General features: G+C 43.1%; 1 protein-coding gene across 1 annotated transcript in view; it reads right to left on the bottom strand.

Moving 5' to 3' along the window:
* Positions 1 to 9,869, bottom strand: part of MEIOB (meiosis specific with OB-fold) — a 44,060-nt gene extending 34,191 nt beyond the window's left edge. The window contains exons 1-3 of the mRNA XM_066379998.1: positions 9,755 to 9,869; positions 2,806 to 2,882; positions 415 to 472 (exon numbers count right to left, since the gene is read on the bottom strand). Coding sequence (XP_066236095.1) covers positions 415 to 472; positions 2,806 to 2,874 — 127 coding nt within the window. The 5' untranslated portion in view covers positions 2,875 to 2,882; positions 9,755 to 9,869. The remainder of the gene's footprint in view (positions 1 to 414; positions 473 to 2,805; positions 2,883 to 9,754) is intronic.
* Between the last annotated feature and the right edge of the window lie 5,080 nt (positions 9,870 to 14,949).

Raw genomic sequence — 14,949 nt, 5'->3', positions numbered from 1 at the left:
CCACAGCCAGTGGCTTTATTGGTTCAAGCATCACCCCTGGTGCTGAGGATAGCTCAGTTGGTCCTAGTGCATCAGCCTCAGGCACTAAAAATAGCTCAGTTGATTTGAACATGGGCCCCAGACAGGGTTGCCAGGTGGGTTCTGGTCAGGGCATAGGCAGGAGTCTGCCTTACTATCCTACCTCCTTTCACTTAAAACAAATGGACAAAAAAAATTTTTTTTTTTGAGAAACTTCAAATAAAATCATTAAAAACGATTTTAATGCCCTCACACATATAGCCTTTACTATAAAGTGGAAAACACCCATTGCTCTTAAAGAGTTAAGCAGGCATGAGAAATTAAATCACTTAAATATACTCTGTAGTCATAAGCCACAATTGATGAAAAATGAAACAGAGTTAAACAGAACTCAACTTTTTCTGTCAGGAAAGCCTTTGACATCTGTTTTCCCAATAACTATACCAATTATTTTCTGAAAAACAAAAAGGTTATAAAAGACAAATATTAAACACAGATGTAGATTGTAAATTTAATTTCATGGACTTGTTATATTTTACTGGCTCTAATAAACATTTTTGACTAGAAACCATTTAAGTGTATTTATTCCAGACAAAAATTTAAAAGAAATTCATAAATGTCCAATTCCACAAAGAATAGTACAAAGTAATAAGACAGTTAACTGCTATTACAAATATAATCGTTTAATACTTAGTATGTTTCTACTTTATTTTCAGTCACTAGGTGGAGCACAGTAACTGCCCTATGCTATCTATCCATCCTTGAGAATTCATTCAACACATGTGTATAATACAATTTAATTTGCCATGGTCTTCAAAGCTTTCTTTTATATAGGGTTTTCTAACAATCCACATAAACTTGCTTAGCTTCTTAATCCAAACATATTGGACAGTGATACAAATTAGAATGCAACAAAACTTGTATATTGCTGCCTGACCAGGCGGTAGCGCAGTGGATAGAGCGTAGGACTGGGATGCCGAGGACCCAGGTTCGAGACCCCGAGGTCGCCAGCTTGAGCATGGACTCATCTGGTTTGAGCAAAGCTCACCAGCTTGGACCCAAGGTCGCTGGCTCGAGCAAGAGGTTACTTGGTCTGCTGAAGGCCCGCGGTCAAGGCACATATGAGAAAGCAATCAATGAACAACTAAGGTGTCGCAGTGAAAAACTAATAATTGATGCTTCTCATCTCTCTCCGTTCCTGTCTGTCTGTCCCTATCTGTCCTCTCTCTGATTCTCTTTCTGTCTCTGTAAAACAAACAAACAAAAAACCCCAAAACTTGTATATTGCTGCTAATAAATCTAAACTCTAAAGTCCTAGATCTTAAACCTTAAAAACATTAGCATCTCCTTAAAATTTTTAATATTCTCTTTAGTGATTAACAAAGAAAAATTAAATATTAAAAGTGCTTTGAACCCTGGCCGGTTGGCTCAGCGGTAGAGCGTCGGCCTAGCGTGTGGAGGACCCGGGTTCGATTCCCAGCCAGGGCACACAGGAGAAGCGCCCATTTGCTTCTCCACCCCTCCGCCGCGCTTTCCTCTCTGTCTCTTTCTTCCCCTCCCGCAGCCAAGGCTCCATTGGAGCAAAAATGGCCCGGGCGCTGGGGATGGCTCTGTGGCCTCTGCCTCAGGCGCTAGAGTGGCTCTGGTCGCAACATGGCGACGCCCAGGATGGGCAGAGCATTGCCCCATGGTGGGCGTGCCGGGTGGATTCCGGTTGGGCGCATGCGGGAGTCTGTCTGACTGTCTCTCCCTGTTTCCAGCTTCAGAAAAATGAAAAAAAAAAAAAAAAAAAAGTGCTTTGAGAAATAAAAGTAATTACCTTTTTTTGAAAGGATAAACCTAAGCTTATGTTACTAATCTAACAACTGATTTTAACCTTATCTGTTACATTTAAAATACATTAAGCTATTAAGACTGCCATATCCTAGCTGAGTTATTAGTCTCATTATATGTATACACACTGCTATTAATTCTTAAATTCTATATGCCTGCAGATCTCACTGAATTTTGTTGTAAAAACACAACTAATGAAAATATTGAATAAAGCTGTCTAACTTAAGAGGCAATTAGCAAATAGTTTACCATTCAAAATAAACTAGAACAGTAATAATTATTTTTAACATTAACAAACTTTTCATTGCAAACTATTACAGTTACATGTAAATTTTTTCCTATTCTAAGAAATCAGATTTGCAAATGCCAAATATAAATAGCAGACTACTTAGGAGAAGGGAAGGTAAGGACTATGGTAATTGCTTTATAATAAATTCACCTTGTGATTCTACCTAGATCTCTTTTAAATAAATAAGAGTCTTGTTATATTTAAAATGATTGAATTCCTCCACAATCCCTCCCCCCAAAATGAATTTTCACATAATTATTTCAGAAATACACCTATTGTGTACCTTTATGTCATAAAAGCATCAACATGGCAAGTATTTAAGTCTATAACTTGGATAATTTGGTTGAAGAATACCACTAAACAAAAATGTTTTAATTTTACAATACTAACTTTGAGTGGTTATTAAATATTTAATTAAGATAATACAAATAAACTTTGGACCATTCTGAACAATTACTAGTCATATCTACAATCTCCTACTCTGCAGACAAAACAGATACTAATTTTTATTTAGCTGTCTTAATATAAAACAATTTTCAAATGCAATTAGTACCTGTATACTTGTCAATTATACAAGCATGTGTCAAAAGAATCAATGTTGACATAATGTAATACTACCACATAATATTTCATTATAGAACAACCAAACCACCATTTAAGCCTACCAGATTAGCCATATTTGGATGCAGATCTGAAAGTGAAGTGAAGTTCTTTGATGCAAAGGAGTATGACATCCTTTTATCTGCATTTTAGAAAATATAATTTAGATGCATAAATTAAATAAACAAAATAAAGCATGAAAAATTCCAAGATTAAAAGAAGAGTTCATTTAGAATATCACTGGATAGTTTACTCATTCTTTGGGAAAAGATTTTATTACAATAGTGAAATATTAGTGAATACAGATTCATCCTATAAAAAAATGTTTTAAAATGTCCTTTCATAGTTTTGAATGATATGATAGGTTTCAATTTTAAATTCACTTTCCAAAATGTGTATAATTTATAATTTTTGAGCACCCTGAAAATGTAGAGTCTCAAATGAGAGATGATTCAATGGGACATTTGTGGATTTAAATATTTATTAGCATAAAGCCTATTTTTAAAAATATAGCAAAACTGTATTGTAAATACCTCAAATCATGCATTTGGTTACACTGTGTGGGGAGAGGTAGCAACTTTAACCTCACCTCTAGATGGTAAGCTCCGTGAGGGCAGAGATGGCATCTAATATATTTTTTTGTTTTTGGGGGGGGTTTGTATTTTTCTGAAGTTGGAAACGGGGAGGCAGTCAGACAGACTCCCGCATGCGCCCGACCGGGATCCACTCGGCATACCCACCAGGGGGTGATGCTCCGCTCATCTGGGGTGCTGCTCTGTTGCAACCAGAGCCATTCTAGCGCCTGAGGCAGAGGCCATAGAGCCATCCTCAGCACCCGGGCCAACTTTGCTCCAATGGAGACTTGGCTGCAGGAGGGGAAGAGGGAGACAGAGAGGAAGGAGAGGGGGAGGGGTGGAGAAGCAGATGGGCGCCTCTCCTGTGTGCCCTGGCTGGGAATCGAACCCAGGACTCCTGCACACCAGGCCGACGCTCTAACACTGAGCCAGCCGGGCAGGGCTATTTTTGTATTTCAATGCTACCTTGCAGTCAATAAATATCAAATAAATGAAATGGTGGCTTATCCCTTGGTATTATCACTATAAAAGGTTTTAGTGTAGTCATAATTGTCAACTACATCCAAATAGCAAATTTACTCAATTTCACCTCTTTAACTATGAATGCCCTCACCCACCAGCCTTGCTTTCAGGACATGCCCATAACACATGAGTTTCAGGAAGCCTGAGAAGTTAGTCAGACATGATTTTGAATTCCAGTGCCACTAGCTTGTAGTCAAGTGTTTTGGCATTACTGAGCTTTAATTTTCTCGTCCATAAAATATTAATTATATCTACCCTACGGTTGGTGTGAGAATTTGAAATAATGTATATAAGATGCCTAGAGGTTTACAGACTCTCAACAAATAAGAACACTGCTTTTCATTCTTACCCAATGTAACAATTTCTGTATATCCAAGGCCTTTTGGTGCCAGCAAAAACAACTGGGGGCCCTGGCCGGTTGGCTCAGCGGTAGAGCGTCGGCCTAGTGTGCGGAGGACCCAGGTTCGATTCCCGGCCAGGGCACACAGGAGAAGCGCCCATTTGCTTCTCCACCCCTCCGCCGCGCTTTCCTCTCTGTCTCTCTCGTCCCCTCCCGCAGCCAAGGCTCCATTGGAGCAAAGATGGCCCGGGCGCTGGGGATGGCTCTGTGGCCTCTGCCCCAGGCGCTAGAGTGGCTCTGGTCGCAACATGGCGACGCCCAGGATAGGCAGAGCATCGCCCCCTGGTGGGCAGAGCATCGCCCATGGTGGGCGTGCCGGGTGGATCCCGGTCGGGCGCATGCGGGAGTCTGTCTGACTGTCTCTCCGTTTCCAGCTTCAGAAAAAAAAAAAAAAAAAAAAAAAAAAAAAAAAACTGGGAATTCAGCAGTGCTAAGGTTCCCACTCATTTTTTGGCCTGGTCTGATCTGGCTCACTACACAATTTCAGCCCCTGAAATACTTGCCAAATCTTGACAGATTCACTCATTCATCCATCTACTCAACAAGCATTTACTGAGAGTCTGTGAAGTGCCAGACACTTGAAGTTAAAGAGGATGAACTATTCAGTAGCTGGATTATGTGTAAAAACATTACCTACCTATATAGCAAATGAGTTCTCTGAATTTTTACTCCATTACTAATGTCTCTTAGTGGTTTGGTCACTCACTTATGTGATATCACATGAATTCTTTGAAGTTCGTCCCATTTCTACTATTACTCAAAATATAAGGTGATACACTTTAGTATCTGTCTACAAAAACACACACACACACAAAAGACAACTTGCTTCTCTACCCGGACATTTTGAGAAATACAAAGTTATAGCATAGTTCACTATGGTAATCCGGAGATTACACCATTCATCAGAACCCACTGTTCCTTCCACTTTCCAAATATATATATATATATATATATATATATATATATATATATATATATATATATATATATATTTTTTTTTTTTTTTTTTTTTTTTCCATTTTTCTGAAGCTGGAAACAGGGAGAGACAGTCAGACAGACTCCCGCATGCGCCCGACCGGGATCCACCCGGCACGCCCACCATGGGGCGACGCTCTGCCCACCAGGGGGCGATGCTCTGCCCATCCTGGGCGTCGTCGCCATGTTGTGACCAGAGCCACTCTAGCGCCTGAGGCAGAGGCCACAGAGCCATCCCCAGCGCCCGGGCCATCTTTGCTCCAATGGAGCCTTGGCTGCGGGAGGGGAAGAGAGAGACAGAGAGGAAGGCGCGGCGGGGGAGTGGAGAAGCAAATGGGCGCTTCTCCTGTGTGCCCTGGCCGGGAATCGAACCCAGGTCCTCCGCACGCTAGGCCGACGCTCTACCACTGAGCCAACCAAATATATTTTAAATGTCTCTTTACTCCACCTCCAATGCCATTTCCTCAGCCAAAGATTCAGTCATTCCTCGCCTTGAGTACTAAAATCACCTGGTTTATACCTATTTTATTCAATCAACATGAGTGGGTTGAGTATCCTATATGTATCAGTCCTTGAATCAAGACAGAGTAGAGCTAAGGCTGGTCTCCCACCCAGGAGTCTCAGAGAGGAGCAAGGAAAACAGAGGGCCAGATGTGGGACCAGATGTGTACAGCCTCAAGGTCACTGATCCAGATCCTTGACAAGGATGGAGGGAAAGAGGTGGTGCTATTACCGTATTCCCCCATGTATAAGATGCACCTTAATTTTGGGGCCCGAAATTTGAAAAAAATTTTATTACATAAAGTTATTGAACTCAAGTTTTATTCATCATAAAATTCATACAACTCCTCATCACTGTCAAAACTTCCATCCATTAGCTTGTCCTCATCTGTGTCTGATGACGAATCACCGTCTTCAAAAATGAGCACAAAAACAAGCACAAAAAAGCGGGAAATACAAGTAAAAAAATTTACAACCACTGTATAAGATGCACCCAGTTTTTAGATCCCAAATTTTTCGAAAAAAATGTGCGTTTTATACATGGGGAAATACGGTGGAACTAGTCCAGTTAAGGTAACATGGTGGCAATGTCACAAGTAATAGTTTTGGAGTGCCTGTTATAAGGCTGGCCCTACATTACAGATGGTAGACACACCACAGTGATCTCTGACAGTCCTCACCCCCAGGTCTCCCAAATTTCCCTCCCTGAGCTCTAAGCCCTCCTTCTACTTTTGAAGAGTGATCTCCTGTCCAGCCCAGAGCCTAGCTCTGGCCCATTCCTCCCAGGACCTTCCTGGTCCCTTATTTTAGGTTTCATGAGGGTGTGGCAGGACCAGAACCCTGTGCTCCTCCTTGCCGAAGCTTTCCTTCATAGGAGAAAGCTGCATTGCTTAGTCCTTACTTACTCCCACCGGGTTATGCACAGGATAAGGGGACTCTGGACCCAAAGAAGAAAGAACACTGTTAGCTGCTGGCTCTGAAAAGTCTCTAGCCTACACGTCAGCTGAGGTCGTCAGTCAGACCCTTAGAGCAAAGCCCACCAACAGTTTCCTGTTTTAAGGCCATGGTCTCAAATTCTGAGCAGGCCAGAGTTAGCCAGCTTGAGGCCTAGGCCTAGAATGGAAGAGTTGTGAGCAGAGCGGTGGTGGGGGGTGGGCACTTGCCATAAACCTTGTTGACTTTTGTTTCCAGGGCTAGGAAAGGGTGTATGTGTTTGTGTCTCTGTGCACACTTTCCATTCCTGGCAATACAACAATTACTTATGAAAATCTGTGGTCCAGGTGCTAAGCTGGTGCCCCAGAGCTACTTCAGACTCTGCTGTCAGAAAATTCTATTACATTCTACTCTGTCATCATTGACACTTCCTTTCCTTGACTGCCCAGATCTAAAACAATCCTCACCAAGTCCTGCTAATTCTCCCGCCTAATTATCTCTTGAGTCTGATTGCCTCCCCCCATCTCCATCCTTACCACTGTCTGCTTCGACTTTTGCCTCCTCCAGCTCTTCTCCACCTGACAGAGAATTCCTTTTTTTTTTAAGTGGGAGGTGGGGAGGCAGAGACAGACCCCTGCATGTTCCTCAACTGGAATCCACCCAGCAAGCCCTCTGTGGGGTGATGCTCTGCCCATCTAGGGCATTGCTCCATTGCTCAGCAACCGAGCTTTTTTAGCACCTGAGGCAAGGTCATGGAGCCATTCTCAGCGCCCGGGGCCAATTAGCTCAAACCACTCAAGCCATGGCTGTGGGAGCAGGAGAGAGATAGAGAGAGAGAAGGGGAGGAGGAGGGGTGGAGAAGCAGATAGTTGCCTCTCTTGTGTGCCCTGACTGGGAATCAAACCCAGGATTTCCACACACCAGGCCGACACTCTACCACTGAGCCAACTAGCCAGGGCCAGAGAATTCTTTAAACACTTAAACCATAGCCTGACCTGTTGTGGCGCAGCGGATAAAGTGTCGACCTGGAATACTGAAGTTGCCAGTTTGAAACCCTGGGTTTGCCTGGTCAAGGCCATATGAGAACCATCTACTACAAATGGATCCTTCCCGCCCCCACCTAACTTTCTCTCTCTCTAATCTCCTCTCTGTAAAAACAACAAAAACTTAAATCATCTCTCCCTTACTACATCATCCCAGACTCCTTGCTACAGCCTTGAAATGAAATGCCCAGCTGATCTGCCTTCTGCCCATGTCTTCCTCATGCCTTATCACTCTCCCCTGGATAACCACTCTCCAGTCACCATAGCTGCTCTCCTTTCCTCAGATGGGACCTGGGGCCTTGGCATTTGCAGTCCCTCTCCCTTGAGCACGCTCCGTAGCCCCACCTTCGTATCTTCCCAAGGCCAGCTCCTCGCCAATCTTCAGGTCTCAAAGAGAAGCCTGTCCTCCTACCCTGCCTCAAGTATCCCCCAGCCTCCATTTCTCTTCTCAGCATTCCTAACTCAGAATTGTTGCCTGTGTAACATCTGCCTTTCCCCCTCATTAGGAAGTTGGCTCCATGATGACAGAGCTGAGCCTTATCTCGTCTCCTGTCATGTCCTACAGTGCCTAGTTTAGGGCCTTGTGCATGGTAGCTGCGGGTTATTGCTGACTAAATTAATGAAGGCGTCCTAAAATCAATCTGGTTTGTAATTTGAGAATGCTATTGCTATAATTAGCTTTTTAGATAGAATTTTAGTTAACAGCTAATTTTACATTTATATCAAGTATTTAAATTATGGGAAAAGCATGGTTTATATCTTGCTATTCTAGACAAGTGAAGTTTCAAAAGAGCACAGTGATGATGCTCTGATAACGTCCTATTGTATTCTATAGACTGATAGGGAGTTAGGCTACTGCACAAAAGTCCTCTTTAAATGGTCATTTCTGTATATGGAATTCTCCTCAACCTCTCATCACAAATACAGATTTTGTGACAACGTCTGGTAAAATTGGAAATTTTCTCATAGAGAGGACAACAGTTTCATTTATCTCTCTAAATCCAATTCAAAAAGGTCATTTTTATTCCTGCTGCTTCACCAGGAAGTCGGTAAGTTTTGCATTATAACATTCTAGCTTGACTTCTAAACATTCCCAGACGTCCATTAATCCATTAGAAAATTGGCGAAGAGCTCCCCCACACGGAGACAGAACACCACTTGTTAGTAAGCTTTCAAGGTAGTTTCAGATTTTTTAACTAAACACAGCTTTCAAGGAAAGAAGAAAACTGAACGACTTGCATTCAAATACTGTTTGCTAAAGTTTATCATTTTAGGCCCTCCACACACGTTTGCACCTTATACACGAGACCTGCGCTTAGCAACTCTAAGGCAGGGACCTGATAAAGGGACTACAGTCCCTTTAAAACCCTGCGGTGACATGCGACACTCCTGTTTGTTCAGTCAATATTTGAAAATGTATTTTGATGATTCCAACTCTGTGACATCCTGGAAAAGGCAAAACTGGGGAGCTGGCCCCAGATTCGGGGTTATCAGGGGTCAAGGGAGGGAGGGAGGGAAGGGAGCGGGAATTTCTAGGGCAGTGAGACTGCTCTGTAGGGTCCTCTCCCCACGGACATGTGTCCTGACGCGTGTGTCACACCCACGGAATGTCCGCCCCCGAGGACCGAACCCTAAGGTCAACGATAACAGAATCTGGTCGGCGTGGAACGTGTGCCTGTGATTCTGCGCTGGCGACACAGACGCCTGTCGGTGCAGATTCAGTCTATGCGCCCGAAGCGTTCCACGCGGTTCCACGGGGCACGCGTATTTGAGGTGACACTGTTCCCTCGGATTCCCACGTGGGAGACCTCGGTCTGTCTGCTTCACAGACGCCGTGCCCCCCACACCCCACCCCAGTCCGCCGGCTCCCCGCAGTGGGTGCCGCGGGTGAGCGCAGGGGCCGCCGAGGGCCTGGCCGGGCCTCGCCTCCGCGACCTCCCCGCCCAGCCCGCGGCAGCCCGGAGGGAGGCCGCCGCTCCGCCGAGGCCGCGGCCCGGAGCCCCGTCCCTCCTGAGGAGCGGACGAGAGCCCGCCGCCCGCCACCAACTCGGAGCCGAGCCTTCACCTCAGCGCCAGACGCTGCGGAAGCACTCCCAGCGCCGGACAGCTCCGCGTTCCTAGACAAGGGCTGGACGTTCACAAGCACCGCCCCGCGCCGCCCCGCGCCGCCTCGCCTGCCCAGCGCTCGCAGCTTCTCCACAGCACGCTCCGCCCGCCGCCCGGCCGCGCGACCGTTAGAGCTGGCCCCGCCCCGTGCACCCGCCTCTGACTCCGCCCATGCCCACACTCCGCGCCGGCCCCGCCCCTCAGGCTCAGCATCGCCACGCCCCTGAGCTCTCGCTCCGCCCTCTGTCCTTCCCGTTCGGTCTGGTGTTCCTGAGCGCCGCAACGGAACTTCAGCCCCAAGTGGTGAGAGAGGAGAGAGGAAGACGAGGGCGCTGAGTTCCCGGTTTTTCCCTCCCGAGTGTGTTTTCTGGACTAGAAGGCAGAGCGCGGCGCTGACAACCAGTGGCCTACTAAGATGCTAGCGGTCCTTTGTGCTGAATCATGTCAGAAGTGCAGAAGAGCCTGACCAGGCAGTGCTCAGTGGATAGAGCGTCGGACTGGGATGCGGAGGACCCAAGGTCGCCTGCTTGAGCGCGGGCTCATCTGGTTTGAGCAAGGCTCACCAGCTTGAGTCCAAGGTCGCTGGAGCCCAAGGTCTCTAACTTGAGCAAGGGGTCACTGGGTCAAGGCACATATGAGAAAGCAATCAATGAACAACTAAGGAGCCTCAACGAAGAATTGATGCTTCTCATCTTTCTCCCTTCCTGATTGTCCCTATCTGTCCCTCTCTCTGTCTGTCTCTGTCACACACACACAAAAAAATGAAGTTTAGGAGATATTGCTACAGAAAGTATAGCAGCTGAATACACACACAAATGAGTGTGGGTGAAGCCAGGGAAATGTGGATAAGATGATTTTGTCACCTCAGTGATCTAGTTGTGATCTTGTAAAATGTTCAATGGGGAAAAGTGGGTCAAGTGTAGCAGGGATCTCTCTGAATTATTTCTTGTAATGCATGTGACCATGTGACTAATTATCTCAACTAAAAGAAGAAAGTGCAGGGGTGCAGTTGCTTTTAGGGCTTTAGAAGGGGTCAGGTGCTGGATGTAAACCCTGGTGACTTGCTGGAGGAGTGTGAGGGAAGGCCAGGCTACTGTACTAAATCAATAAGACATTTTCCTGATGATACTATTTATATCACTTCAGATATAAATATATAGACTGGGTATCTATTAGATGTGCTAACTGTTGAACTTAGGTGTGCCTGACAAAATATTTGCCAGCTCTTCACTTTAAAATTACAGATGATATACATTATATTAGTGGTGTACAACACAGTGATCACCCTGATAAGTCTACCCATCTCTCACTGTATGTGTTTATTACAATCTTATTGACTGTATTCCCTATACTATACTTTACATTTCTGTGAATTCCTGTAACTGTTGTTATTTATTCAGTTTTTTTTAGAGAGAGGGAGGGAGAGGAAGATCAATTTGTTGTTCTTATTTATGCATTCATTGGTTGACTCTTATGTGCCCTGACTGGGGATTGAACCTGCAACTTTGGTGTCTCAGGGATGATGCTCTAACCAACTGAGCTACTTGGCAAGGACCCTGTGACTATTTTCGTAACTGGAATTTGTACATCTTAATACTTTCCTCTTTTTCACCCATCCCCCAAACTCTTCCCACCTGGCAACCATCAAAATATTCTCTATATTTATGAGTTTGTTTCTGTGTTGTTTATTTTGTTTTTAGATTTCACATATAAATGAAATAATATGGTAGTTATCTTTCTCTATCTGACTTATTTCACACAGCATAATACCCTCTAGATCTATCCACATTGTCACAAAGTACAAATGCTCTTCATGTTTTTAATTACTACCATTTGGAAATCTTCTTAGTCTAATGACTTATAAACTAATTTCTGTTAATAGAGTATTACTCAGAGCAAACAAGTTAGGGTCCAACAATGAAATCCACTAAGTTGTCACCAAGTACTGTCCACTTGTAGCATTATTTAAATTATTGAGCTCATACAACTCAATAACAAAAAAATGAACAATCCAATAAAAAAAAATGGGCAGAGGACATGAAGAGACATTTCTCCAAAGATAACATACAGATGGCCAACAGACATGAAAAGATGCTCAACATCACTAATCATCAGGAAAATGCAAATCAAGACCACAATGACATACCACCTCATTCCTGTCAAAATGGCTGTTAGGAAAAAATCGACAAAGTGTTGACAAGGGTTTGGAGAAAAAGGAACTCTTGTGTACTGTGAGTGAAACTGCAAATTGGTGCAGCCACTGTGGAAAACAGTGTGAAGATTCCTCAAAAAATTAACAATTAGAGATGCCATACAACCCAGCACTTCTGAGCATTTATCCAAAGAAGACAAAACACTAATTTGAAAAGATATATACACCCCCACGTTTATTGCAGCATTATTTACAATAGACAAGATGTGGAAACAACCTTGGTATCCATCAACAGGTGAATGGATAACGAAGATATGATATATATAGTGGAATATTATTCAGCAATAAAAAGGAATGAAATATTCCCACTTGTGAAAACATGGATGTACCTAGAGAGTATTATGCCAAGTGAAATAAGTCAGGCAGAGAAAAATAAATACCATAGGATTTCACTTATATGTGGAATCTAATAAAAAGAAAACAAATAAATAAACTAAATAAAACAAAAACAAACTCATAGAAACAAAGATCGAACTGATAGTTGCCAGATAGGAGGGGGTGAGCTGATGGGTCAAGAGGAATACAGTCAATAATATTGTGATAACGTCGGCCTAGCGTGCGGAGGACCCGGGTTCGATTCCCGGCCAGGGCACACAGGAGAAGCGCCCATTTGCTTCTCTACCCCTCCGCCGCGCTTTCCTCTCTGTCTCTCTCTTCCCCTCCCGCAGCCAGGGCTCCATTGGAGCAAAGATGGCCCGGGCGCTGGGGATGGCTCTGTGGCCTCTGCCCCAGGCGCTAGAGTGGCTCTGGTCGCAACATGGCGACACCCCGGAGGGGCAGAGCATCGCCCCCTGGTGGGCAGAGCGTAGCCCCATGGTGGGTGTGCCGGGTGGATCCCGGCCGGGCGCATGCGGGAGTCTGTCTGACTGTCTCTCCCCGTTTCCAGCTTCAGAAAAATGAAAAAAAAAAAAAAATATTGTGATAAGTTTGCATGATAACAAATGATTACTAGACTTATTGTGGTGATCACATTGTAAGGTATATGAATGGTAAATCATTATATTGTACACCTGAAACTAATATAATATTGTAAACCAACTACACTTAAGCTTTAAATTCAATTTTTAAAAATTAATAAATAAATAACAGCTTTTTTCTTTAAAAGAAAAAACAACTTTGGTACTTATTATACATATATTATAATATATTATAAGCCATATGTTACAAAGAAAAATACAACATCAGAGGCAAGTTTTATTATTATCAAAACATGGTTTTTATTTTTCATCATTTGTTATTTTTTATTTCCCAAATAATAATGGAAAGCAAAATAAATTACCTGCATTTCCACCACTTCAAATTTAATAGAGAAAGCTTTAAAATTATTTTCATATTCCTTTCCAGTCTTTATCCTTAAATAAGGGGACCAACTTTTTTACAATAAAAAGGAGGACAAAAATAAATTGAAGAAAATATCATAAATAAAAGAAACTTTATTCAATGCAACAATAACACACTATAATATGATAAATACATAATAAAAATATTTGTAATATTTTATATTGTAATTATGCTTACATGTCTATTAATTTTTAATAATAATTATAAGAAAAAAGTACTCATTTAGATACAAATACGTCACATCACATGCAGTGGATCAACTCTGCATTGATCGTATATGGACATTTACAGATTAGTCTTCCAATATCAAAAAGGAGAACATGTAGGAGGACACTTTTTGAGAGATGACGGGACTTACAAAAGAAGGACTGTCTTCCCTAAAGGAGGACGATTGGTCTCCTTACCTTAAAAAAATATATCTTGCCTGACCTGTGGTGGTGCAGTGGATAAAGAATCGACCTGTAATACTGAGGTCACTGGTTCGAAACCCTGGGCTTGCCTGGTCAGGGCACATATGGAAGTTGATGCTTCCTTTTCCTCATCCCCCCTTCTCTCTCTCTCTCTTCTCTCTAAAATGAATAAATAAAATCTTCAAAAAAAAAAAAAGATGTTCCACATTATTTAAAAAAAAAAAAATATATATATATATATATATATCTTAAGCCTGACCAGACAGTGGCGCAGTAGATAGGGCTCCAGCCTGGAACACTGAGGACCCAGGTTCGAAATCCCAAGGTCACCAGCTTAAGCGTGGAATCATAGGCATGACCCCAAGGTCACTGGCTTGAACCCAAGGTTGCTGGCTTGAACCCAAGGTCCCTGGCTCAAGCAAGGGGTCACTGGCTCAAATGGAGCCCCCCTCCCTCCACCCCCATCAAGCCACATATGAGAAAGCAATCAATGAGAGCAATCTATGAACAACTAAAGTACCTCAACAAAGTTGATGCTTTCCATCTCTTTCCCTTCTTGTCTGTCTGTCCCTGTCTGTCTGTCCCTCTCTTACTTAAAAATGAAAGACAGAAAGCAAGAGAGAGAGAGAGAGAGAGAGAGAGAGAGAGAGAGAGAGAAGGAAAAAAAGAAAGAAAGAAAGAGGAAGAAAAAATGCTGTTTTGAAACATCACCCTAAAAGAATGGGATTGTTGATATTAACAATAAGATTGGGGCCCCCTTAATGTGTAAGAATTCTTTTCTTTCATTATAACAATTCTATGAACTTGCTTTGGTTCTTAACAGTAGAATTGCCTTGTCAGTACATTTTGGATGGATGTGAACAGGAGCAAGGCTAAGAAATGCCTAGCCTTGCCACTTGATGTAGGAGTCAAGGGTGAGTGAACAAAGGTCAGAGCTGAAATAACTTGTGTGTCTGGCTAAAGAAATGGTATGAGGCTATACCTGTCATTTCCCTGGAGCATACCAGCTGTCAAACCATATAGGAACATGTCACAAAGGGGTGACAAGCAAAACATATAGCAATCAATTTCTCACATACTAATCAATAGGGGAAATTGACAATTATTTTAATGAATTACAAGAGTACTTTTTTTTATTTAACAAAAAAATAACTCTTCTAAAGTTCCCTGTGATGACAATATCCCTACCAG

This window comes from Saccopteryx leptura, chromosome 4 (genome assembly GCF_036850995.1).
Source record: "Saccopteryx leptura isolate mSacLep1 chromosome 4, mSacLep1_pri_phased_curated, whole genome shotgun sequence".
In the NCBI taxonomy this organism is placed as follows: Eukaryota; Metazoa; Chordata; class Mammalia; order Chiroptera; family Emballonuridae; genus Saccopteryx; species Saccopteryx leptura.
The sequence above is the reverse complement of the archived record's forward strand: the minus strand, read 5'-3'. Positions and strand labels throughout refer to the sequence as shown.